At 37.2% G+C, this 26,593-nt stretch overlaps 1 protein-coding gene and 1 long non-coding RNA gene across 2 annotated transcripts; both read left to right on the top strand.

Annotated features, from left to right (window-relative positions):
• Window positions 1-16,935: 16,935 nt before the first annotated feature.
• LOC110907575 lies at window positions 16,936-18,071 on the top strand. Its single transcript, XR_002573964.1, has 2 exons — window positions 16,936-17,042; window positions 17,502-18,071. It is a non-coding gene; the product is annotated as an uncharacterized LOC110907575 (long non-coding RNA).
• A 6,347-nt stretch (window positions 18,072-24,418) lies between these two features.
• On the top strand, window positions 24,419-25,549 carry LOC110899925. The gene has a single exon (XM_022146822.1). The coding sequence runs from the start codon at window positions 24,419-24,421 to the stop codon at window positions 25,547-25,549; it is 1,131 nt and encodes a 376-aa protein (XP_022002514.1).
• The last annotated feature ends 1,044 nt before the right edge of the window (window positions 25,550-26,593 follow it).

The raw sequence follows: 26,593 nt of genomic DNA, 5'->3' as shown, positions 1-26,593 counted from the left end.
AATAATAATAATAATAATAATAATATATTTTACATGTTTGATACATTGAAAGATAATGATTTTAATATTTTTTTTAAACATAGTTACAATACACGTCAAGTTAATGCATTTGATACGGTTATGTTACACCTTATATTTTAGGTTTCTTTCACTCTTTTAATCACATTTTTTATTTATGATTTGGTACATCAGGTTAACTTAATCCTATACAAATGCATTCATATACCTAAACATACCCTTTTTAATTGAGAACCATGAAGAAGAAAACACACCCCTTTTGTCGTATGAACTATGAAGGTTTTTAAAGGTGGCTTACACCATACCCTATTTTTATTTGGCAATGCTTTTTTCCAAGGATGATGCACTTTGAGTACATTTGTATATTAAGTGTCTCTAAAGATTCATAATTATTGCATCAACATTCAACCATAAGTATAATCATTTTGATTATTGAAAAATCTTTTAAAGATGTAACATAATGACACGAAACTTTACATAAAAAGTCTTAATAAAATTTTAAAGAAGTTCTAATTTACAATCACGGATAAGCAGTTTCTAGGCTACTTTGGTTTATATTAGGTTTTCTTTACAAGTTTTATATGGTTTTCGCCAATGAGCGTAGTGGTAGAGTAGTAAGGGAAAGACATGGTGTTTCAAATGATTCAGGTTCAATTCCTGTCCCAGCAGCCCGATGTGATGAATTTCGTCAGTAGCCTATTTGGAGGATTCGTTGAAGGTTCAAAAAAAGTTTTATATGGTTCATCTAACCATTAAACTTAATATTTTGAAAATTGGATTGTTTATTTATTAAAAAGTAAACTGTCATTTTGGTCCCTAAGGTTTGGTTACTTTTGCCACTTTAGTCCAAAACTCAAACCTTTTGCATCTGGGTCCCTGTGGTTTCAGTTTTATTGCCATTTTGGTTCAAAAATGAAATCAGGTCATACTTGTCTTATAAAATCCTGCAATTTTGTCATTTTCCTCAGGGGCAAATCAGGTCATATTTGTCTTATAAAATATGGTATTTATTTATAAAAAATAAATGATCATTTTGTCCCTGTAGAAAATGACAAAATAATAGGATTTTATAAGACAAATATGACCTGATTTCATTTTTGGACTAAAATGGCAATAAAACTGAAACCACGGGTACCCAGATGCAAAAAGTTTGAGTTTTAGACTAAAGTGGCAAAATTGACCAAACCACAGGGACTAAAATGGCAGTTTACTCTTTATTACACTAATCGTTGGTGTTACAAATTAATTTTACATCACAATCAATTACGAACTAAGGAGTAATTAAAAAAAGACGAGAACTTCAATTATTAATTATCTAAGCATAAATAAGTTTAAGCTTCAAACATTAATAATCTATAAGCACAAATAAGTTTCAATTATAAAAATTAATAATTCTAAACATAACATAAGTTCAAAAATTAAATTTTACAAATGAATTAAGTTAGAACTTTAGTTATAGATCTATATGCAAAACTTCAACATTTAGGCTAAAGGGTGTGAGGGTCATGATTGGGACATAATCCACCTAGGAACATGAATGGAAAGGTATACAATCTCCTTCCCTAATCCACCATGATTTGCATGGATTAAACCATGACAACCATGATCATCCTTTCCATTTTTCAAGTAATCATTTCTTTTTTCTTTAGAAAAAGATAAACTAAAATAAATAAGGGGATAGTGGTTTGGGTAATGACCACACCCTTAAAGTAGTGGTTTTAGATTGTGAATTAGAGGTGGGTGATATAACACTGACGTAAAAAGTAATGGTGGTCATGAGAGTCATAAGTTTAATAATATATTTCCAAGTCAAGTTACCAATTCAAGGACCATTTGTTTCATTCCCTACGATTTAAAAGATCGACCAAACATACAACATTACTAATGCATTAATAATATATGAAAAACCTAACACCTAAAAAGATCGACCAAACATACATTACTAATGCATTAATAATATATGAAAAACCTAACATCTAGATTTTTGTAATTTGATAATTAGATCACTCATTATTGCCAGCATGGGATAACTCATTTAATAGAGACTCATGCTCTTAGTGAGAGGTTATGTGTTCTAATCTAATCAAGTGATGTATATTGTTAACATGATAAAAAAAAGTTTAGTTTATTGTGGGCTTTGGCCCCTTAGCTAGTAAGCCTATAGCCCGATTATATGATTATATAATGTTTATTTCTCTTTCATTTGTATTTTATCCATTTCTATTGAATAAATCTAGATACTTATCCAGAGTACATGTTTGTCTTTTAACATGGTATCAGAGCTCGATTCTCGATTCGATGCATATTTATTGATTGGATAATGAAAGAGTTTCTAGCGAGCATTGATTTCGCAGATTGGATAAGTTTGTTGGGGCTATTTGTCGCAACCCCCGCCCCCTATCTGTCCCGGGAACGGCGGCCGCGAGCAACAGTGTTGGTGGTACCGGTGTTTATTAGTTTGGCAGTGGAAATTTCATCAGAACCGTAGTTAGAAAATATTTTATTAGAGTAAAACACCACATTTTATATAAATAACCACATTGGGATAAAACCCAAGTTTTCATTACAAACTGATTTATAGGAATAAATCCTATTTTATTGAAATAAAACGCCTTCTTTTATTTAGGTAACTTTTATAGCCACTTTTCCAAACCTTCAGTGCTGTCCAGCTGGCTTCTAATTGGCTTTTACATTGTGTTACCTGAAATGCGTTTAAAAACATTTTGTCAGTGGGAAATACTGGTGAGTGAATCCTAGTTCAATCAAGAAAAGTTTTATTAATTTAAACAGTATTGAGAGTGATTACAATGTTTACATCTACCCAATTACTCATTCAGTACTGTCAATCCTGACTGGTGGGTCATATTACACATTGGCTAACTCTTCGTCCAATGGTAACGTGTCTCACATTTTGTATACAAAACCCCAACATGCCAGCAGTAATCGTAGAATTACAAAGACTCAATCACTGCTAAATTGCATTGTAAAATGGTCAAGGTTTTGTAAAAACTGTTTACAAAAAGGAGATTACTCACATTGCTGTTTTAGGTTTTCTGTAAGGATTTCCTGAGAATTATTTATAATTTACACAAATGCACACGTGTTAGTATAATAACCGATTTTAACATTAGTAATACCCTCCCCGAGATGGCATTCCAACGACTACGTCGGGCAGAACCACGACAGCCGTTACGGAACCCTAGATCAATCGGGCAGAGTATCTAATAAGTATCCAGGGGTTATGATACTTACAACGGAGCAGAACTTCGTTATTTAGGGGGATATTATACCCGAGTATAATGCCTACAATTAAGAAATTGAGAGAGAGATCGAAGATTTGAACGAATGAAAACTGAAGGCCAAAGGCCTCCCTTTATAGGGCTGGTCGACAGGTTCGTCGCGCCCCGCGACGAAGGAAGGCAGGGGCCTTCGCGGCCCGCGACTAGGGTGCGTAGGGCCTAGCTTCGCTGCGTCACCACTCTAGCCTTGGCACGCGTTGCCACGTGGCGGCTTCCGGAGGAGGGCAGGTGGCCAGGGTCGTCGCGGCCCGCGACCCTGTTGGCTAGGGGCGTCGTGCCCCGCGACAGTCCAATTAATTTTGTTTTTATTTATTTTTCGATTTTTTAACGCATTTTGGGCTCGGTTTTCGCATACGGGGTATATTCTAAGACATATTGGGATATTTTAATACATTTTTAGGGTGTCGAAAATATTTCGAGGGCGTCGGTTTATTTTAGGGTTGTTATATCCTCCCCACCTTGTTTTAGAGCTCGTCCTCGAGGTCTACTGGAACAGGTGTGGGTATTTCCTTTGCATTTCAAGTTCCCATGTGTATTCTGGTCCTCTTTTGGAGTCCCATTTCACTTTGACCAGAATTAATCTCTTGTGCTTGAGATTCTTAACTTTCCTGTCTTCAATTTGTAGAGGCCTCTCTACAAACTTGAGTTGTTCATTTACCTCTATATCCTTAAGAGGTACCATCAATGATTCATCAGCTAAGCATTTCTTGAGATTAGATACATGAAATACATCATTTATTCCTGCCATTTCCTCTGGCAATTGTAGCTGATAGGCTACATGTCCTATTCTTCTAATAATCTCAAAAGGTTCAACATACCTGGGACTTAACTTTCCCCTTTTGATGAATCTTACCACTCCTTTCCAAGGAGAGACTTTTAATAGTACTTTGTCTCCTACCTGAAATTCTAACGGCTTGCGTCTATTATCAGCATAGCTCTTTTGTCGATCACGTGCTGCTTTCAGTCGTTCCTTGACTTGAATGATTTTGTCAGTTGTTGCTTGTACTATTTCAGGTCCAGATAGTTGCTTTTCCCCAATTTCTACCCAACAGACCCGGGTTCGGCACTTTCGTCCATAAAGTGCTTCGAATGGTGCAGCATTGATACTTGTGTGATAACTATTATTATAAGAAAATTCTATTAAAGGTAAGTGTTCATCCCAATTACCTCCGAAATCAATTACACAAGCTCTAAGCATGTCCTCCATTGTCTGAATTGTCCTTTCGCTTTGATCGTCCGTTTGAGGATGGTAAGCTGTGCTTAGATTCAACTTGGTTCCCATTGCTTTTTGGAAACTTGCCCAAAAATGAGAGGTAAAACGACTATCCCTGTCAGAAACAAGTGATAAAGGAATTCCATGTAATGAAACTATTTCATTTACATACAATTTAGCTAACTGTTCCATACTGAAGGTTGCCTTCATTGGTAGGAAGTGAGCTGACTTAGTTAGCCGATCTACAATCACCCAGATTGTATCATTACCTTTCCTTGTTTTGGGTAATTTGGTAACAAAATCCATTTTTATCAATTCCCATTTCCATACGGGCATTTCTAACTGTTGTAGCAATCCTGAGGGTTTCTGATGGTCAGCTTTGACTTGAGAGCAGGTTAAACACTTAGAAACGTAAGCTGCTATATCCTTTTTTATTCCTATCCACCAAAAATTCTTTCTTAAATCCTGATACATTTTATCATTTCCTGGATGCATCGTATACTTAGACTTATGGCTTCTTCTAATATACGGTGACGTAAGTTTCCTAATTTAGGTATCCACATTATTTTCTTATGGAATCTCCAAATTCCATCTGTTCCTTGTTCTAATTCCTTAATCATTCCTTTTAATTTTTCAGTATCATCCTTGATTACTGATTCTTGTGCTTCTCTTATCTGATCATTTAAATCTACTTGTAGATTTAATTTAAGAGAACGTACCATTTTTGGCTTTTCATGATACTTTCGGTTTAAAGCATCAGCTACTACATTGGCTTTTCCTGCATAGTACTGGATATTACAATCATAATCACTAAGAATTTCCATCCAGCGTCTCTGTCTCATATTCAACTATTTTTGTCCGAACACATACCTTAAACTCTTGTGATCGGTAAAAATAGTAAACTTACTACCATAAAGGTAATTTCTCCAAATTTTAAGGGCAAAAATTATGGCTCTTAATTCCAAATCATGGGTTGAATAATTCTCTTCATGGTTCTTAAGTTGTCTAGATGCGTAAGCTATAACCTTTTGACGTTGCATCAATACACATCCGTAACCTAACTTAGAAGCGTCACAATAGACTACAAAGTCTTCAGTTCCTTCTGGTAACACTGGTATGGGTGCGTGGGTTAGTCTTTGCTTAAGAGTTCTAAAGGCTTCTTCTTGTTTTGGTCCCTATTCAAACTTAATGGATTTACAAGTTAACTTAGTTAAGGGAATGGCTATTCTAGAAAAATATCGAATAAATCTTCAATAATAACCGGCCAATCCTAAGAAACTTCTAACCTCGGTTGGTGACTTAGGGGTTTTCCATTTGGTAATCGCCTCGATCTTTGTGGGATCCACATGGATTCCTTCATGATCGACTAAGTGTCCAAGAAATTGTACCTGTTCTAACCAAAACTCGCACTTTGAAAACTTAGCATAAAGCTTTTCCTTTCTTAGTAAACTTAGAAGTGCGTGCAAATGCTTTACATGTTCCTCTTTACTCTTAGAGTAAATGAGAATATCATCTATGAAGACAATTATGAATTTATCCAAATATGGCTTACATATTCGGTTCATCATGTCCATAAATGCAGCTGGGGCATTGGTTAAACCAAATGGCATGACAGTAAATTCATAATGGCCATACATTGTTCTGAATGCGGTTTTAGGAATGTCCTCTTCCTGTACCTTTAATTGATGATATCCTGACCTTAAATCGATTTTATAGAAAAATCGAGCTCCTTGCATTTGATCGAACAGATCATCGATTCTTGGTAATGGATACCGATTCTTAATCGTGTCCTTGTTCAATTCACGGTAGTCAATGCACATGCACATTGCCCTTCTTTTTAACGAATAAAATCGGTGCTCCCCATGGCGATGAACTTGGCTGTATGAATCTTTTCTCCAATAATTCGTCTAACTGTTTCTTCAGTTCTTGCATTTCTGTTGGTGCCAAACGGTAAGGTGCTTTGGCGATTGGTGCTGTTCCTGGTAGCAGATGGATTCTGAATTCAACTTCTCTGTCCGGCGGTAGTCCTGATAATTATTCTGGGAATACGTCTGAAAATTGGGATACTACTGGAATATCCTTCAGTTCTTTTCCTTTAGTATTAGTGATTATAGAAATTAAATACACTATAGATCCTTTTCTTATACAACTTGCTGTTTTCATCACAGAGATGAATTTTGTGGATCTAGTTGGCTTATCTCCTTTAATTGTGATCTTTTCACCCCTTGGTGAATTTACTTGAATTGACTTTTGATCACATAAAATACTGGCTTTATTGGCTATTAACCAATCCATTCCTAATACAATATCAAATCCTGCCAGATTCATTGGGTAAAGGTTTGCCATAAATTTTTGATTTAAAAACTCTATTTTTGCTCCCTGCAAGAATTCAGAAGTCCTAACGATTTCTCCATTCGCTGTCTCTACTAGACATTCTTGTGGGAGTTTAGTTAATGATTGATTTAGAAGTTTGCAAAACGAAGTATTAATAAAACTTTGGTTCGCACCAGAGTCAAATAATACTTTAGCAAAAATATCATTAACTAAAAACGTACTGGCTATCACGTCTGGAATCATCTTGGCTTCATCTGCAGTCAGAACAAATGCTCTAGCATTTTTAGTGTTCTTGTTATTTGTAGCTGGAGGTAACTTCGGACAGTTTGGCTTGATATGACCTTTTTCTCCGCAGTTGTAGCATATCCTGTTGTTGGCTTTCTTCCTGCAGTCTTCTTCCTTATATCCCGATATTTTGCAAAAATTGCAGTATATGGAGCATCTTCCAGAATGCTTCCTTTTGCAATATTTGCAATAAGGTGCAGAGGTAGAACCTACATTTTTCCCACGGTTGAAATTTCCAGAACGGAATTCCTGGGTAAGCCTTTGAGCTAGGTTCCTCCTTTGATCCTCTTCTCGTGTACGAACTAACTCATCTGTCAAGGTATTTGCTAATTCTACAGCTTCTTCTATGGTTTGAGGTCTAGCTGCCTTGACTACATGTCTAATCTCTCAAATTAATCCCCAGATATAACGGGAGATTAATACTGGTTCTGGTGATGCAATGGTTGGTACTATTCTAGCATATTCAAAGAATGTGGTAGTATAACCCTTACTATCTACCCCGGTCATCCTAAGGTTCAGAAACTTATTCGCTATCTGTTCCTTTTCATTGGGAGGGCAGAATTTCCTTTCTACCATATTCTTAAATTCCTCCCATTCCATGTTGTAAGTCCTATTACTTCCCCTCGACTGGAGAATAGTGTTCCACCATTCTAAGGCTGAGTTCTTAAATAGATTGGAAGCAAACATTATTTTATCCTCTTCCGCACAATTGCTTATTTTTAAGACAACCACAGTCTTTTCTATCCAGCGTAGAGTTGCAATGGGTCCTTCATTGCTCGAGAATTCTATTGGTTTGCAAGACCAGAATTCTTTATAAGAACAACCATAAGGCATGGTTCTTCTTCTTTTGGGAATGGGCACTTGAAGTACAGGTTCATTGTTCACGCTGTGTTCAGGTTCAGTTGGTCGCTTACTGCTATGGTGACTTTTATTATCAGCTTCCTTAATAGTTTGAATAATAAATGGCATTGCATCTATTATTCCTTGTGCCACTATGTGTTGGATGGCAGTATTATCCACTTGGTTTCCATTGTTATTGTTGTTGTATTCTCATTAATCGGGTTATTGTCATTCTGAATATTATCATTCTGGTTTTCCTGTTTCACTTCGTTGTCCATCTAAATTTTAAACATTTAGCACATATTAATATCACAAAATAATACTTAATGCAACCAATCAAACAACACGCAGGTTGATCAAAAACGTCGAGCATTGCGACTTTACTTTTTCTTATAATATAATATGCATCTACTACAAACCATCACTGGAAATTAAAATTACAATACCAACTGAAATAAAAATTATACTAATAGTAGTAGGCATCCGTAGTTTTTTTTTCAAACAGACATATTATATATTATTATTATTATTATTATTATTATTATTATTATTATTATTATTATTATTATTACCTCTACCATCTCCACCATCATTTTCAAGGAAATATGGATTCATCCAAAAATCCATATTGCGCTCGTCGTACTTCCAGACGAGTCGCTCTCCCACCTGTCGCATTTTCTCGCTACTCTCTAAAATTTCCTCACTAAATGTCCTAAGTTCTTGTACGTTTTCTGCACTCATTGGGGGTGCAGGTTCTAGGACTGGGTTCGGAATCTGGGGTGCGGGTTCCTGGTATGGAGGTGTAGGTGCCTGAAACGGGTAAGGATTCTCTAAAATCTCCCTAATGTATACATCGTTATCGTAATAGGGATCTAGAGGGTCCAAACCTGGGTATGTTCCTAGATTTTGCATGGGTAGATCTTCATGTGTGGGGTAACGTTGCACATAGTCCCTATTGTTGTCCCACCACGGGTCGTAATTTGGGTCTAAGGGGTTAGGTGCAGGTACCCTAGGTATCTCCTCCGGGTTAAAATCATGCATTTCTACTTGATTTTCAGGGTTTTCTATTTCCATTGGTTGGTCGGGAATTGGTGGTTGTGGTTGGGGTGCTAGCATTTGTTCCAGGTTAGGGTCGACTGCAGTGGTTGCTAAGATATGGAAATTAGCTAAACTCCTATTAATCATGTCTTGGGCATGGGCATCGGTTTTTTTTGGCTGCTGCTAGGGCTCTCTGCTCTTGCAACTTTTTCATGCGTTTCCTACGTTCATGTGCTCCCTACTAAACCATCCTCTCTTTTTCTGAGGGAATGGCTCTTCGGACTGAGCCTTAAACACGAATATTCCTTCTTCAGTATCAGCAGAGTACCGTAAGAGGGCAGGCTGTGAAGAGGCACCTTCGCTTCTAGGCAAACCAGACAATTAACGGTACGCGTCAGATGGTCCTTGGTCGCTCATATTGTAAAGTAACAAATAGTCAAATAACACATAACAATAAAATACAGTTATGCACGTATTTTCGTAATTTATTTCCTAACAGTTTAAATAATATTTTTGGTGTCAGCAGAACACTTCTGTGGCTGAATCAGTGGCTTAGCTCTGATACCACCTTCTGTCGCAACCCCCGCCCCCTATCTGTCCCGGGAACGGGCGCCCGCGAGCAACAGTGTTGGTGGTATCGGTGTTTATTAGTTTGGCAGCGGAAATTTCATCAGGACCGTAGTTAGGAAATATTTTATCAGAGTAAAACACCATATTTTATATAAATAAACACATTGGGATAAAACCCAAGTTTTCATTACAAATTGATTTATAGGAATAAATCCTATTTTATTGAAATAAAACGCCTTCTTTTATTTAGGTAACTTTTGTAGCTACTTTTCCAAGCCTTCAGTGTTGTCCAGCTGGCTTCTAATTGGTTTTCACATTGTGTTACCTGAAACGTGTTTAAAAACATTTTGTCAGTGGGAAATACTGGTGAGTGAATCCCAGTTCAATCAAGAAAAGTTTTATTAATTTAAACAGTATTGAGAGCGATTACAATGTTTACATCTACCCAATTACTCATTCAATACTGTCAATCCTGACTGGTGGGTCATATTACACATTGGCTAACTCTTCGTCCAATGGTAACGTGTCTCACATTTTGTATACAAAACCCCAACATACCGGCAGTAATCGTAGAATTACAAAGACTCAATCACTGCTAAATTGCATTGTAAAATGGTTAAGGTTTTGTAAAAACTGTTTAAAAAAGGAGATTACTCACATTGCTGTTTTACGTTTTCTGTAAGGATTTTCTGAGAATTATCTATAATTTACACAAATGCACACGTGTTAGTATAATAACCCATTTTAACATTAGTAATACCCTCCCTGAGACGGCATTCCAACGACTACGTCGGGCAGAACCACGACAGCCGTTACGGAACCCTAGATCAATCGGGCAGAGTATCTAATACGTATCCAGGGGTTATGATACTTACAACGGAGCAGAACTTCGTTATTTAGGGGGATATTATAGCCGAGTATAATGCCTATAATTAAGAAATTGAGAGAGAGATCGAAGATTTGAACGAATGAAAACTGAAGGCCGAAGGCCTCCCTTTATAGGGCTGGTCGACAGGATCGTCGCGCCCTGCGACGAAGGAAGGCAGGGGCCTTCGAGGCCCGCGACTAGGGTGCGTAGGGCCTAGCTTCGCTACGTCACCACTCTAGCGGGTGGCCAGGGTCGTCGCGGCCCACGACGGTGTTGGCTAGGGGCGTCGCACCCCACGACAGCCCAATTAATTTTGTTTTTATTTGTTTTTCAATGTTTTAACGCATTTTGGGCTCGGTTTTCGCATACAGGGTATATTTTAAGACATATTGGGATATTTTAATATATTATTAGGGTGTCGAAAATATTTCTAGGGTGTCGGTTTATTTTAGGGTTGTTATACTATTCATAGGGTTCGATTGGTAAGGTTGTTTGTTTATTTCATTTTTTCAAAATTCGTAGTTTTGATAATTGATTATATTGTAAAGCATCTCTGGTTATATTCTAGTTTTATTGTTTGAATTCAAACATTGCGACTAGTTGTATATTGTGAAATTCTGATGTAATCATTATGTGTTTTTTTCTGATTCCTTTCGCTTAAGTCGTTCATCTTCTGATTTTTATTGGTGTCATTCTCGTTTGGGAAATGTGTCAGCATCACATTTACAGTTTTTGGTTTCTACAAGTACTTTGGGACAATTGAACACTTATAATATTTCTGATTGTAGTGGTTGCAAACTTTCTAAAGTTTCTACTTTCCCTTTTGAAAAAAAGTATCTCTCATTTTGTTGCTCCTTTTGATATTGTGCATTTTGATATGTGGGTTCCATCGCGAATCTCCACTAATGGTGGGTCGATTCGCTATGTATCATTTATAGATGATTATACTCGTTATACTTGGGTGTATCTTAAGAAATGTAAATCTGAATTATTTGGCATTTATAAAACTTTAGAGTCTATGTAAAGATACAACATTCGGTTGTGATAAAGTGTTCCAGGTGTAACTTAAGGGGTGAATACACCTCAAATGATCTTGCCTAGTTACTTGCTTTCGATGGTACCATATACCAGGTGTCTTGTACCGACACTCCTCGGAAGAACGACATCGCTGAAAGGAACTATCATCATCTTATGGAGACTGTGTAAATCCCAAACGAGATCCGGATCACAGTGGTTTGATTGTTAGCACCCAAACACCTATTGATTAGGTGTTTGAATGAGTGAAAGTTAAGAAAATCAAAAGATGAAGATGAAGATTCTTGTATGGATCAAACAACAAGTATTGTTTTTGTAATCCCAACTGATATGAATAATAATAGCACCTAGATATTCGGATTCAACTCAACAAACAAGAAACACAACACAAGAGATTTCACCAAGAACCTTGGGCTTGGGTTTTCATTGGTTCCCTATTTATAGGCGGCTTCTGATTGTCTGGGGTATTTATAAATACGCCAGGCTATTAGATAGGCCGGGTTACAATAAGTTTCAAATAATTACACTTTGAACCCTGAACTTTCTAGAACATTCTAAAACATAACTAAACAATCCAAAACCTAATAAAACCAAGTACCAACGATCTCAAAAGCTCTAACAGACTGCTAGCTTGTTTCTTCTGTCCGCTGATGTTCCTAGTGTTTTTTAGAGATAAGCACTCCTAACTACACAATATGTCATTAGTTAGATTCCTACTGCTCATAATTATGAGATGTCTCCTTCTGAAAAACTATACAGCCAACTCCCAGATTACGATGAATTAAGGATTTTTTGATGTACTTGCTTTGTTCTCCGTCCTCATATCGAACAAGAAAAACATCAAATAAGGTAGTCTTATGTGTATAAATGTCACTAGCCTCGTTTTTTTAATCTTGTAAGTAAGAAGCTACCTGTTTCGAGGCATGTTATCTTCCTTAAGTATATTCCTTTTTATTCGATTCCATCCAAATCGAACAATGTAGCAAAGTCAGATCTCCTGAATATTGATCATTTTGCTTATGATATTGATGGATCAACATCCTTTGATGTTACAACTACATCTACTGAACCTGGTGGGCCAGTAGAACTTGATGGACCAGTTCAATACACCAATACTTTGTCAGACACAACTTCAGGCCCAGATATAGCTGAGCCAGCTCCTTCATCTGTTGAGACAACTCCTTCATTTGTTGAGACAACTCCACCTCCGAGGAGGTCTACTCGTGAATGTAAGTCCACCAAGCTATCATATTCTACCTATTCTACATACTCGGTTTTGTTTGCTTCCTTTATCGCAAATATACATCATCTTTCTGAACCTGAATCGTATAGAGAGGCTATCATTAATCCTCTTCGGCAAAATTCTATGGCTGAAGAGCTCACCGCTCTTCAACAGACACAAGCATGGAATTTGGTTCCACTACCACCTGGTAAACGTGCATTTGGTTCTCGTTGGGTATATAAGATTAAAACAAAGTGTGATGGGGTTGTTGAGCAATATAAGGCCAAACTTGTAGCAAAAGGATATTCACAAAAATATGGTACGGATTATGAGGAGACATTTGCCCCAGTGGCAAAAATGACTACAATTCGTACTCTTATAGTTGTTACATCTGTTTGTCAATGAAAGATTTTGTCAACTGGATGTCAAGAACGCTTTTCAGAATAGTGATCTCCATGAGGAGGTCTACATAACTCCCCCTCCCCGGAAATTCTCATCACCCTGGTGAAGTTTGCCGACTTTGGAAAGCTTTATATGGTCTCAAACAGCGCCCCCGTGCTTGGTTTGAGAAATTCTCTAAAGTGGATACCTCCCTTGGCTTTGTTCTTAGTAATCATGATTTAGCATTGTTTTTTCGATGTACAGGTGCAGGAAGCATTCTTCTGTGTTTATATGTGGATGTTATGATTATTACTGGGGATATTAGGATGGTATTGAGTCCATGAAGCGTGATTTGACTCACCTTTTTTCTATGAAGGATTTGGGTCTACTGCGATATTTTTTTTGGGTATTGAGGTGGCTCAGTCTTAGAAAGGATACATCTTTTCTCAGACAAAGTGTATATCCAATATGTTTCGGCGGGCAAGACCTTCAGATAACAAAATTGTAGACACTCCTCTTGAAACCAACGTTAGATGTGCTCCCAAATATGGTATTCCCTTGGCTGATCCTAGCGTGTTTCGTAATCTTGTAGGCAACTTGGTTTATCTTATAGTTACTCGGCTGGATATTTGCTCATACTGTTCATGTGGCTAGCCAGTTTATTACTGTTCCTACATTTGTTCACTGGGAAACCATTCTTCGTATTCTAAGATATCTTTGTGGCACTCAGTTTTAGAGTCTTCTATTTCCCGCAACAACTTCTCAGGAGTTACGTGCCTACAATGATGCTATCATTGATTGGGATAGTGATCCTAATGATCGCAAATCCACCACTGGTTTTTGTGTTTTCCTTGGAGATTCGTTAATCTCATGGAAAAGTATGAAACAAGATGTTGTTTCAATATCTTTTATTGAGGTTGAGTATCGTGCTATGGTTGTGACTACATGTAAAATTATTTGTTTACTTGTGATAAAGAAAGTGTTATTTAGATTGCTAAGAATTCCATTTTTCATTAGCAAATAAAACATATTGAGATTAATTGTCATTTACTTGCCATCATCTTCAGTTTGGGACAATCTAACTTCCTTTCGTTCCATCAGCCTTGCAGAATGCAGATGTTTTCACCAAGGCTTAGTTTGTGTATTGGTTTTGGTTCTTATGTGATAAACTCTCAATTATTATTACTGATGCATTGTGAGTTTGAGGGAGGATGTTAGCATAATAAAAAAATACAGTTTATTGTGGGCTTTGGCTCGTTAGCTAGTAAGCCTATAGCAAGGCTATATAATGTTTATTTCTCTTTCATTGTATTTTATCCGTTTCTATTGAATAAACTCAAACCATTTTTCCTCTGAACATATTTGTCTTTTTAACATATATAGGCATTTGAGGCTTTACCTAGGGGAGTTATAGGTGTTGTCTCCTTATCCCAGGGGTCTCCAGGGTGTAGTCGTTCAAAAAAAAAGATGGCTCATTATTAATGGGTGTACGCCACCATTGGGCGTTTCCTATCGGTAAGTTCCTCGATCAATGTAAGAGAGAAAAATTACATGTTTCAAAGTAAATCAGGTGATGCTAGAATTTGATCTCCAGATCTCCACGGTAGATTTCCACAAGGACACATATATATTGTTGTATTTGAGAATTTAACGACTTAGTAGTAGTAGTAGTAGCAGCAGCAGCAGTAGTAGTAGTAGAGTTAAATGTCATTTTAGTCTCTGTGGTTTGGGTCATTTTGGCAGTTTAGTCCAAAGGTTTTATTTTTTACCTGTGGATCCAAAAAGGTTTCACAGTTGCCATTTTAGTCCAACTTCATTCATTTTTTATGTTATTTTGTTAACTAGAAGGGCAATTCGGCCATATAAAATGACCAAATTGCCCTTCTCGTTAACAAAAATAATGGATAAAGTTAACCCAGTGGACTAAAATGGCAACAGTGAAACCTTTTTAGACCCACAAGTGAAAAATGAAACCTTTGGACTAAACTGACAAAATGATCCAAGCCTCAGGTACTAAAATGACATTTAACTCTTATTATTATTTGGTGGTTCATTATTATTTTTGTATTTTTCCTTCTCCCAATTTATCAACCACTCAAAACTCCCTTTTATTAGTGTTTTAACAATTAACTGGGTCATAAGACATCTTATTATTCTTGATCATGGAAGATTAAAAATAATATTTTTGTAAACATTATTCAACAAATCCAGGTGAAACATATATTCTTTATAATAAAATAATACATCATATTTATTTTGTAGGCGCAACCTATAATGAACATGCACAACCACTAACCTCACCCGGTCTCTTCTTTCGTTGTGATTCTCTAAAAAAATAACACACAAATTACGCTCACATATGAAACAAGATGTAATTTCACTCAAGATTCTAATTTTAAACTTTTGCATTGTTGAAACATCTCTATCAAACAATGATCATCACTCTTCTAATAAAAAAAGTTTAGCCTAATAGTATAAATCATATAACAAAAGTAATTATAAAAAGTTCGTTAACCTTACTTAGATGAGTAGGCATAGCCTAATTACGAGAATCAAAATATAACGATTGACCCAAAACTACTCCCGGAATTTGGTTAGTTGCGGTGTGAGCTTTAAATCACCATCGCTTGCCTTGTGTTCAATCGTATGAAGCACAACAACCCCCGCCCCGAACATAGACTCTAATGCAATGTACCATCTTAGTAAGCATCAATTATAATGGTGCAAGTCTTATACATTTTTTTTCTTGGTAATGGAAAAACTTTTTATATGTCTTCAATTCCTTTTTGCACTATGCATACCTCCATACACGTATTTGTTAGAATCACAAATATGATATGCCTCGAAATTAGATCCATCGCATTCGATGTTATGTAACAAAAACCCATTCTGACCGAATAAACCATTTCCCATTTCAACCAGAATAACAAAAATCCAGACGATTCAACTTACGGCGGCCATAACATACGGATCCAAACAATTCAACTTACGACGGCCATAACATACTAATCTAACTATTAGACCACAATGTCATTAAGTAATAGTATAGGGTTTTGAATCTTACATTATCCAATATATAAGGACACACATGTGTGACCCTAATACAACAATTGCAATTACAACTACACACACTTTACGGTGTTTTTACTTGTTATCAGAGCCAACTCACCGTCGCCACTTTATACCACCGCATCGCCGCAACCAAGTATCTGATTTTAGTCCGAGTCAGTCTGATTTAGGGTTGTCCAAACTGTTCGACGATCGAGGACCGGTCGACGATTGCTCGAAAAATGCCCGAAAAATGCTCATTCGATTCCCGCTCAGTTTGTAAATGAGCCGCTCGGCTCGGTTCAATTTGAAAACGAGCCAAACATGAGCAAAGGTCCGCTCGCTCGTCGATCGCTCGGTTTCGCTCGAATTAGTTTTATTAAAAAATTAATATATATATTATTAATTTTAAAGATTTATATATATATATATATAGGATAATGCTCTAGAGAAAACCCCTTATTTTGAGAAAACTTTGAAAACCCATCACAAGGCCTACAATTGGCCACGTGTCCCAGCCATCTCCATCTTTCTTTTTGCTTTTGAGGGCACTTTGGTAAATTCAACATTATACTACCCAACTCTAAAAGATATCTTGACTTTTGTCTACTATGATTTGACAACATTTATTACCCATTTATCTTCCCAATGTATCTTTCTAACTCCATATCTCTATCATTTTCATTTCTAAGAAAGACTTCCATTAATGTCCTGCACATCTTCATTTACAATCTACTTCTTCATTTATTCCTTTCTCCATTAATGTCCATGGAGACAAATCCACTATATAACCCGTTAATGTCGCCGGGTAGATCTTATACTCATTCCTTTCTATTGAAGCCACCAAATCTGAGGATCGAAGCAATTATCGAAGCTCTTCAAGAAAAGAAAGTAAGGTGTTGCTCTCATCACATCTTTAATTCTGTTTTTAGAGAGAGAAAACTGATGTTTTGGAGAGAGAAACAGCAATATTCATCTTGTTCATCTGGACACCAAGAACACACGCACAAATGTGTGTGAGAGAAACACGTTTAAAGATCTTACTTTTGTTATTTATGTAATTTGTTTAGATTTATACTTTTTATGATATTTGATAGATTTAAAATCAGAGCTTCGTTTGTTTATTTCAAAATTTTAAATCAAGACCAAGAAGAAATTTTTTTGTGCCCAATTTCTTTCTTCAAAAATCCGGTCTTCTTAGTTGTTTCAGATCTATATGTGTTTCAAACATATGGGTTTGAAGCAGATTTGATGTTAGATTCATTACTTTTGAGTTTTTTATGAGTTCTTTGATTTTCGGTGATGTTATTTTCAATAAAATGTTTGTCTTTTTTTTTTCATCCTTACCAGGTGGTGATTCTACTAGATGGCATATCCTGTTACTACAACCCGTAGCTACACATGTTCCTTTTTTTACAGCTACATATGTAACGACCCTTTGTTATATATGTTAATGACCAGCTTGTTGGAATATGTTAATGGAGTTTATGCAAGAGATGAGTCAGCAAAGGTAGCAGATAAACAGCAAAGACAGACCGTCAATGGAAGCTCCACCCCTTCTTAGTGATCTGTGTTTTCGTTTACTAGTAATATGTAATGTGAGACTCTTATTATTTTGTCTATGACGTGTTGTTAAAAATGTTTTGGCCTTCCGAACTTCTGCCCTGAAGTCGACCTCAACATATTTGTGTTGCTTTTGGGCTATATGCATCCAATTTTGTGTAACTTGCTTGTAGGCAATGTAGCTTTTTACATGTTTACCAGTACATTAATCTCTAACACATGTTATGTGTAACGTGCTGAAAGTCTTAACACACGTTATAATAGAGCCTTGACACACGTTATATCAGTTATACCGTTATGGGTATAGTAAACGGCCCACCATTTTTCTTAGTGCTATGTATTTTCGTTTACTAGTAATATGTAATGTGAGACTCTTATTGTTTTGTCTAGTACATGATGTTAAAATGGTATGGACTTAACACATTCTGGAAGTCTTAACACACGTTATAAAAGAGGCTTAACACACGTTATATCAGGTATACTATGTTGTTATTAAGTTACTATTGGAGTTTATGCATCCATTCTGGAAGTCTTAACACACGTTATAATAGAGGCTTAACACACGTTATACATGTCAGGCGCGTAACACATGTTACAGTATGTATATTCAAATCATGGTGTTTTGGAAACCACTAGCTTATACATGACACCATGTTGGGTTAAACCAAGATTATAACAGAGGCTTAACACATGTTATCCCAGGTGTACGGTGTTACAATATTAACTTGTATGTTCCATATTAAATTATTAACTTGTACACGTGTTACGATCAGTACATGCACATCATGGTGATTTGCAAACCACTTTCATATACATGAATACAAGTCGGGTTATAATGGATGCTTACATGTTATCATATGTATAAAGTGGGGTTACAACAAGATTACGATATTAACTAAGCTCACCATTAAACTCATCGCTCCCGTCGACTGTTTTCACCCTTGTTACATGTTAAACAATTACATGTTCCGAATAGACAAATTGTAACACATGTTAGATCAGTATATACACATCATGATGTTTTGTAAACCACTAGGTTATACATGAATACATGTCAGGTTACAAAAAGATTATAACAGTGGCTTAACACATGTTATGGGTCTGTCTCTGTAAATCAAGCAACCCAACAAAAAAAAAAGATTATAACAGTGGCTTAACACAGGTTACAAAAAGATTATAACAGTGGCTTAACACATGTTATGGGTCTGTCTCTGTAAAGATTATAACAGTGGCTTAACACATTTTATGGATCTGTTTCTGTAAATCAACACACATTATATATCATTCTAACAGGTGCTTAACACATGTTATGGGTCTGTCTCTGTAAATCAAGCAACCCAACAAAAAAAAATTATTGTTAAGATCAACAAATCGGATATTTTAAACATCAACAAAAATAAAATAGATATTACTTTTTTTTTAACTTGTACATTTATTACTTGTACAAGTTTTACGCTCAATATCCACATTATCGGATATTTTAAACATCAACAAAAATAAAATAGATATTACTTTTTTTTAATTAACAAAAAGTCAACACACTTTATATATCATTTTAACAGGGGCTTAACACTTTATACATGAACACATGTCAGGTTACATCATGGTGTTCTGTTACAGCATGAACCACTAACACATGTTATAAATGAACGAAGAGTTCTTTCCCAAAGGATGTGACTTATTCAATGTCGCCGCATTAACGTCGCCTACATCCATCCAGCTTGTCAATTGAATATTTTTTATGGATCTGTTTCTGTAAATCAACACACGTTATATATCATTCTAACAGGTGCTTAACACATGTTATGGGTCTGTCTTTGTAAATCAAGCAACCCAACAAAAAAAAACACTTATTGTTCAGATCAAAAGCCCAAACCAGCAACCAAACCAACAAAAAAAAACAATTATTGTTAAGATCAAAAGCCCCAAACAAGCAACCAAACCAACAAAAAAACCCGTTCAAAATCTCATCCTAAAGTTTTGGATTTATTTAAAATACATGAACATTAACCATTACTAGAACATTTTCAGCCCACAAAAACATATTAACAACCATTTCAACAAAAAATCAATTGTGAAATGATATTTCAAGAACACTTACTGGATCTAGAACTGTCCGATAAACACGAAGAAGGTCTTCAAACCTTCTTCTCTCACACACACTTGAACATTCAACTCTCTCTCTCTCTCTTTCTCTAAAAAATAAAGATTATTGTTTCTCTATCTAAAACATCAACTCTCCCTCTCTCTAAACAGCGTGCCATCGTTCTCTCTCTAAAACAACAAATTATAGAGACATTCAGACCCTTCATTTGCTTCTAAAGGTTGAAGCTTTTTGTAGAATTAGACGGAGAGGAGAGAGATTGGCGTGGCTAAAACATCAACTTGTGCGTGTGTCTTTGTGATAAAGATTGTTGTTTCTCTATCTAAAACATCAACTTTCTCTCTCTAAAAACATTCATCTTGTCATCGCTCTTCTCACACACACACTCGTGCGTGTGTCTTTGTGATTTTTTCAGACCACATGATCATGAAATTATCTTCAAATGAAGATCACCATTGAAGACCATGAAGCTTTTCTCCTTTCACATGATGAAGAAAGAGGAGAGAGATAATAGTTTATTGAAAGATTTGACTAGAAGAAAGAGGAGAGAGATGATGACACAATTGGGTTTTGTCATTTCCAATGCCAAAAAGTGGGTTTTGTTCTACCGAAAATGCCCTTCCAGACTTTCAAATGTGTATTATACTATTTCTTTTAAATATAATTCTTACCAAAATTATGAGAGCCATTGATCAAGTTGAATGAAAGATAATCAATGGATGACAATGGGTTTGCATAGTTTTCTTAAAAAGATAGAGTTTCCTACATAGCCAAGCCCTATATATATACATATATATAGGTAGAGGATCCTGTAAAAAGTACTCAAAGTGTGAGAAGTGTATTATAACACTATATATAATACTATATAACACCATATAAACACTGTATAACAATATGTAATACCATATAACACTATGTAACACTATATATCATTATATAACAAATATAACACTATAGGTTGTCTGATAGCATGTCTATGATAGATGTATAGTGTTATATTTGTTATATAATGTTATATAGTGTTACATAGTGTTATATGGTATTATATGGTGTTGCATATTGTTATACGTGTTTATATGGTGTTATATAGTATTATATATAGTGTTATAATACATTTCTCACACTTCTCACACTTTAGGCCCTTTTTACACTATCCTTAGTTATATATATGGTTATATAGATAAGTAGCCCAAGAAAGATACTAGCCTAACTCAATACCAAAACCTAACCCTAATTCCTAAAACAATCACACATACACATAATCTCGCTGCCACAATCACATATTCACATACGACATACCTCGTTGCTGCTCAACTGAAAAAATGGAATCTCGTTGTTGTATATTGGATGACTACTGTGGCTTCCGAATCAGCCTTTAGTGTTGGGGGGCGTATATTGGATGACTACCGGAGCTCTTTTTCACAGGATATGGTGGAACTTCTTGTTTGTGGAAGTGATTGGTTAAAGGCCAGCTCAAAAACAACCTTAAAACATTCAAAGTAAGCTTTTATTACATTTATAATCTAGTTAAACTTTTGTAGTTTACGCATTAACATTTGTATTTTGTTTTTTAATGTGTAGCAAGCTACAAGAGATGAAGAAAAATTTGAAATTGATGTGTTGACTCCAGACGGGTCTGATAATAAATGAAAGATATTTTTATAATTAACAAACCATAAAAGTTGTTATGTAATGCGTAGAACTTAATGGTTTTGTTTAATACTTGTGTTTATAGGTTATATATGTTGATTTGAAGTTGAATTTTGTGTATGGAGATGATCAAGCTTAAAAAAGAAGTTTATGTCTTTTGAGCTAAATGACAATTTGTATTTCGCACTTTATTTTGTGCTTCTTGATATTGTTAAGAACATTTTTAGAATCATGATTTTAGTTATGTATTGCTTTTGTTGGTAAGGTGTTGGACATGTTTTAATTAAGTTACGATTTGTTTTTGTTGAATGCAACCTTGTAATAGTCTTGATTTTAGTTTTTGTTTTGCTATACATGTTTTAATTTTGATGCTAAGAAAAACCGAACGAAAACGATCCGCTCGATTCAAATTCAATCCGAGCACGAGCATCACTTTTGTGTTCGGTTTTGCAAATTCGATCGGATCGGATCGGATCGGATCAGATCGGTTGTAATTCAATCCGAGCACAAACAGACCCTCAATCGGATCGGATCGTCTCATGAACACCCCTAGTCTGATTGCAAAACCTTGTCAAAACTAATGTAATTAGTGAATCTTTATTGTTTGATAGCTAAACTAAAAAATAAATTTTAAAATAAAATCAATTTTATTTTCAAAAATAACGATGGATTTTGCCTGATTGGAGTTCCACTCCCGTTGACCCTTTTATTTGCACAATTATTAGTTGCAGTACGTGATCTACTCAAACCTTACTAGTTACTATTGTTTTGACTTACACTTCTCGCCGCCGCCCGATAACGCTTAGTCTGCTCGACGATGATGGCATGAATCAGGATAGCATACGAGGTTTAATCGATCGAATCACTCGTGTTCATCTAGATCTAACCTTTTATCCTATCAGGATTTCTGTCTAATCCATTCGCTGCTTGGGTTTTCGTGGTTTTCTCAAATGGCTTTGTCGGAAGACGGTGGGGGAGAACCTGATAATGGTGGCCCGTGGCATGATGTTAAATACCGGAAGAATAATAGAAGTCGGGGAGATGGTGTGGAATGGACCTTCCTAGTGCAAAACATCTCGGACAAGGTAACAAGGAATGTTCTTTGGCGAGCATTTCAACCGTTTGGGTTTGTCTCGGATGTTTATGTGGCTCGGAAAAGGGACCCTAGAGGAAGGTGCTTTGGATTCGTACGATATGTTGGAGTGGTGAATATGAAGGAAACATTGGTGTCTATGAACTCAGTGACGATGTTTGATATGAAGGTTACAGTATCGCTGGCCAAGTATGACAAGGATCACAAAAAGATTGCTTACTACCCGGACTTGCTGGGCCGGAGTGAATGGAGGCCGAAGGTTGGACAACAAGTGAACAACAATGGAACGGGTGACAATAGGTATGTAGAGCGTCCTCAAACAGTTCATCAATCGTCTGATCAGGGTCCGAAACATATCCCTAGATCACAGGAGGGGAGATCTTTTGCTGATGTGCTCAAAGACAAGACGGTTGGAAATTATCACGGGGCTAAAATTATTACGGTGGAAGGAAAAGGTTCAATTTATCCTCTCCACTGTATTGGGAGGTCAGTTATTGGGTATGCAAAAGAGATTATGTCATTAAGGAAAATGAGGCAGGCTATCGATGAAGAAGGTCTGTTGGAAGTAGGGTTATCGTTCATTGGTGGTGTAATGTTTATGTTAACCTTCAGAGATAAGGTAACTGCTAACACGTGCATGGAGGTAAATGACAAGTTTTTCAAATCAGTGTTCTCAAAAAATCACTTATGGCTGGGGGAGGATGTCCCGTTCAGTAGGTTGGTGACTCTCAACATTACTGGTGTTCCGTTCATAATTCGGGATAATTCTCTGTTCGATAATATCGGGGGCTTGTTCGGGGAAGTTGTCCAAAAGTCTGCCTTCTCATGGCAAGAAGAGGACAATTCATTGGCTTCGGTTAAGGTTATAACGTCTCATGCATCCAGGATCGATGAAGCTGTGGTCATTAAGTGGAACAATAGGACAATTGCTATCTGGGTGACGGAGTCTACTGGACAATGGCTTCCGGATAGGGATGAGGTCTCCGTGATGGATTCCCAGGATAATGATTATGATACCAGCTCGGATTCTGATATGGAGTCGGAGAATGTGGAATCGGATGATGCGGTGGATTTAGAGGAGGGTGAGCTAAGGCAGGATAAAGAAAATGATGATCGGGCCCATGATAGTGAGATGAGGAATGACCGGCCGGATGGTTTTCCGATGAACGATGATCACACGGCGGGAAACCAGAAGTCGGTGGAAGACCGAGGGTTTTCTGGAGTTAATGCAGGTGGGGAGTTCCAAAGTCTGCATGGGGAAGTGTTGAGGGCGGCTCATGTTCAAGATAATGATGAGACAAGGCCACTAAATTTGGAAATCCCAAATGGGCTGGATAGTGGTGGGCCCCGTGCTTGGCTGGATAAACAAACTTATGGGCCTAATGATGCTAGGCAAGAAAAAATGTGTTATGGGCCTAATGATGGGTTAAATGAAATGGGTCCAATGTCGGCAGTGAATCTGGGGAAAAGAAATAGAGGGGAGAGGAGTCCACCATCTATTGGCTCAACTCAGGGACCCCCACAACGCTTATTTAATCAATCGAACATTAATGGCAGTGAACCTTTGGACCTTAATACTCCCATTCAGGAGAAATCCGGTAACAGTGGTGCTTCCCCTCCGATTCCTAATGTGGGGGCTGCTACTCCAGTAGTTCCAATTGTGAATTTGGTGCCTATAGATGATAAATCGGGAGACGGGGAGGTTGAGGATCTGGATACGTTTGTTCCGAATCAGGCCATCGATGAAGAGGTGGCGGCTACGATTAAGATTGGGGCTTTTATTGGTGTCGATCTGAACAATTTCGTACCGGAGACAGAGAAGACTGTAGCAGATGAAGGTGTTCAAAATGTGTCCCGATGAATTGTCTTTCTATTAATCTTAGGGGGGTGAGGAACACTCGGAAGTCGGATTGGGTTCGGAGTCTCAAAACTAGTCATGGGATACATTTCATTGCTATTCAGGAAACGAAGCTGCAGGACTCTGAGTCATTCATGTTTAATCAATATTGGGGTAGATCAGTGTATAATCTTGCTGTGGTGAACTCACAAGGTAGATCAGGTGGATTGGCGTGTTTATGGTGCCCGTCTATATTCAGGTGCGTTGATATAGTTCGAAATAGATTTTTTATTGTGGTTTCCGGATTTTTGGTGTCTTCGGGCTGTAGAATAAATTACATGAATGTGTACGCTCCTAATGATGCTGTGAGTAGGCGGAATGTATGGTCAGAAATCTTGGGGGTAAAAAATTCACTACAAGGATTATGGGTATTGATGGGTGACTTTAATGAGGTTCGTGATGCAAGCGAGCGTATGAATTCGGAATTCTCGGAAGCAAATGCCGATGCCTTTAACCAGTTTATTCTTTCAGCTGGATTGGTGGAGTACAACATGGGTGGAGGCAATTTCACATACATATCAGATAATGGACAAAAGCTTAGCAAGTTGGATCGTTTTTTGGTATGTTTGGGCTTTAGGGAGCAGTGGCCTAATGCAACCGTGCTTGCCTTAGATAAGGTCGCGTCTGATCATCGGCCCATCGTCTTGTCTACTGTTGAAGCGGATTTTGGTCACACCCCCTTCAGGTTCTTTAATTCCTGGTTTGATTATCCTGGTTTTGCTGACTATGTCCTACAGATTTGCAGTGAGTTTTCCTTCTCGGGTCCGGACGACCTTGCCCTAGCAATAAAGTTAAGGTGGTTAAAGAATAACATCAAGTCATGGCTAAAAGAGGAAAAAGAAACTCGGGAGGGCATTTATGGTAGGAAGAGGGGAAGGTTGGCTAGTATTGAAAGGTTGGCGGAACAAAGAATGCTTTCGGAGGATGAGTTGGCCGAGAGGGCCGATTGTAAGAACTATGTGGCGGAATTCGACCGCTTAAAGCAACTCGATTTAAGGCAAAAATCTAGATCCAAGTGGGCCATAGATGGGGATGAAAACTCTGCTTATTTCACCACATTGTTAATGCGAATATTTCTACAAATAGATTGAATGGTTTGCTAGTTGATGGGGTGTGGGTCACGAATCCTTTGGCTATTAAGCAGGCGTTGTTCGAGTTCTTCGACCATCAGTTCTTGGAACCAATGCCTATTAGGCCGGAATTGGTGTGCCCTAACTTGGCAACAATCTCGGATAATGAGGCCGCTATGTTGGAGACTCCATTCTCTGTGGAGGAAATTAAAGCAGCAGTGTGGGAGTGTGATGGGGATCGAGCACCAGGGCCGGATGGATTTAATTTCAAGTTCATTAAAAGGTGTTGGTCGGGGTTTCGAGAGGACTTTGTGAAATTATTCAATAGGTTTTATGAATCTGGTTCACTTAATAAAAGTTGTACTTCATCCTTTATAGCGTTAATTCCAAAAGTCAAAGATCCATCGGGACCGGCGGATTTTAGGCCTATTAGCCTAATTGGTGTCATCAACAAAGTTATCTCTAAAGTTCTTGTAATTCGTCTAAAAGGGGTATTGGGGAGTTTGATCTCAGAACAGCAGTCGGCTTTTATATCTGGTCGGAATATAATTGATGGTCCCCTTATTCTCAACGAGGTGCTTAGCTGGTTAAGGAAGTCTAAGCGGAATGGGATGTTTTTCAAAGTTGACATTAATAAGGCGTATGATTCAGTTAACTGGAGTTTCCTTAATTCGATTATGTCACAGATGAATTTTCCAGGTAGGTGGCGGGCATGGGTTATGGCTACGTTGTACTCTGCTAGAGCCTCGGTCCTGGTAAATGGGTCTCCAACGAGGGAGTTTGATTGTTCTCGGGGTCTCCGCCAGGGTGATCCGCTTTCACCATTTTTGTTCGTTATCGTTATGGAAGCACTCACTGGGATTATGAAAAAAGCGGTGTCAGTTGGGTTGTTCAATGGGATTAATATCACTGGTGAGGGGCCGGTATTATCTCATTTGATATACGCTGATGATGTGATGTTTGTTGGAGAATGGTCGAGGGCGAATGTTATTAATTTAAGGCGGATACTGAGATGCTTCTACCTAGTTTCTGGATTGAAAGTAAACTTAGCTAAGTGTAGTATAT

The sequence above is a fragment of the Helianthus annuus genome, chromosome 2 (genome assembly GCF_002127325.2).
Source record: "Helianthus annuus cultivar XRQ/B chromosome 2, HanXRQr2.0-SUNRISE, whole genome shotgun sequence".
In the NCBI taxonomy this organism is placed as follows: Eukaryota; Viridiplantae; Streptophyta; class Magnoliopsida; order Asterales; family Asteraceae; genus Helianthus; species Helianthus annuus.
This window is presented reverse-complemented; position numbering and strand designations above follow the sequence as displayed.

Coding starts and splice junctions, on each gene's coding strand:
- LOC110899925 (XM_022146822.1), top strand. CDS start 24,419: ATGAATTGTCTTTCTATTAATCTTAGGGGGGTGAGGAACACTCGGAAG.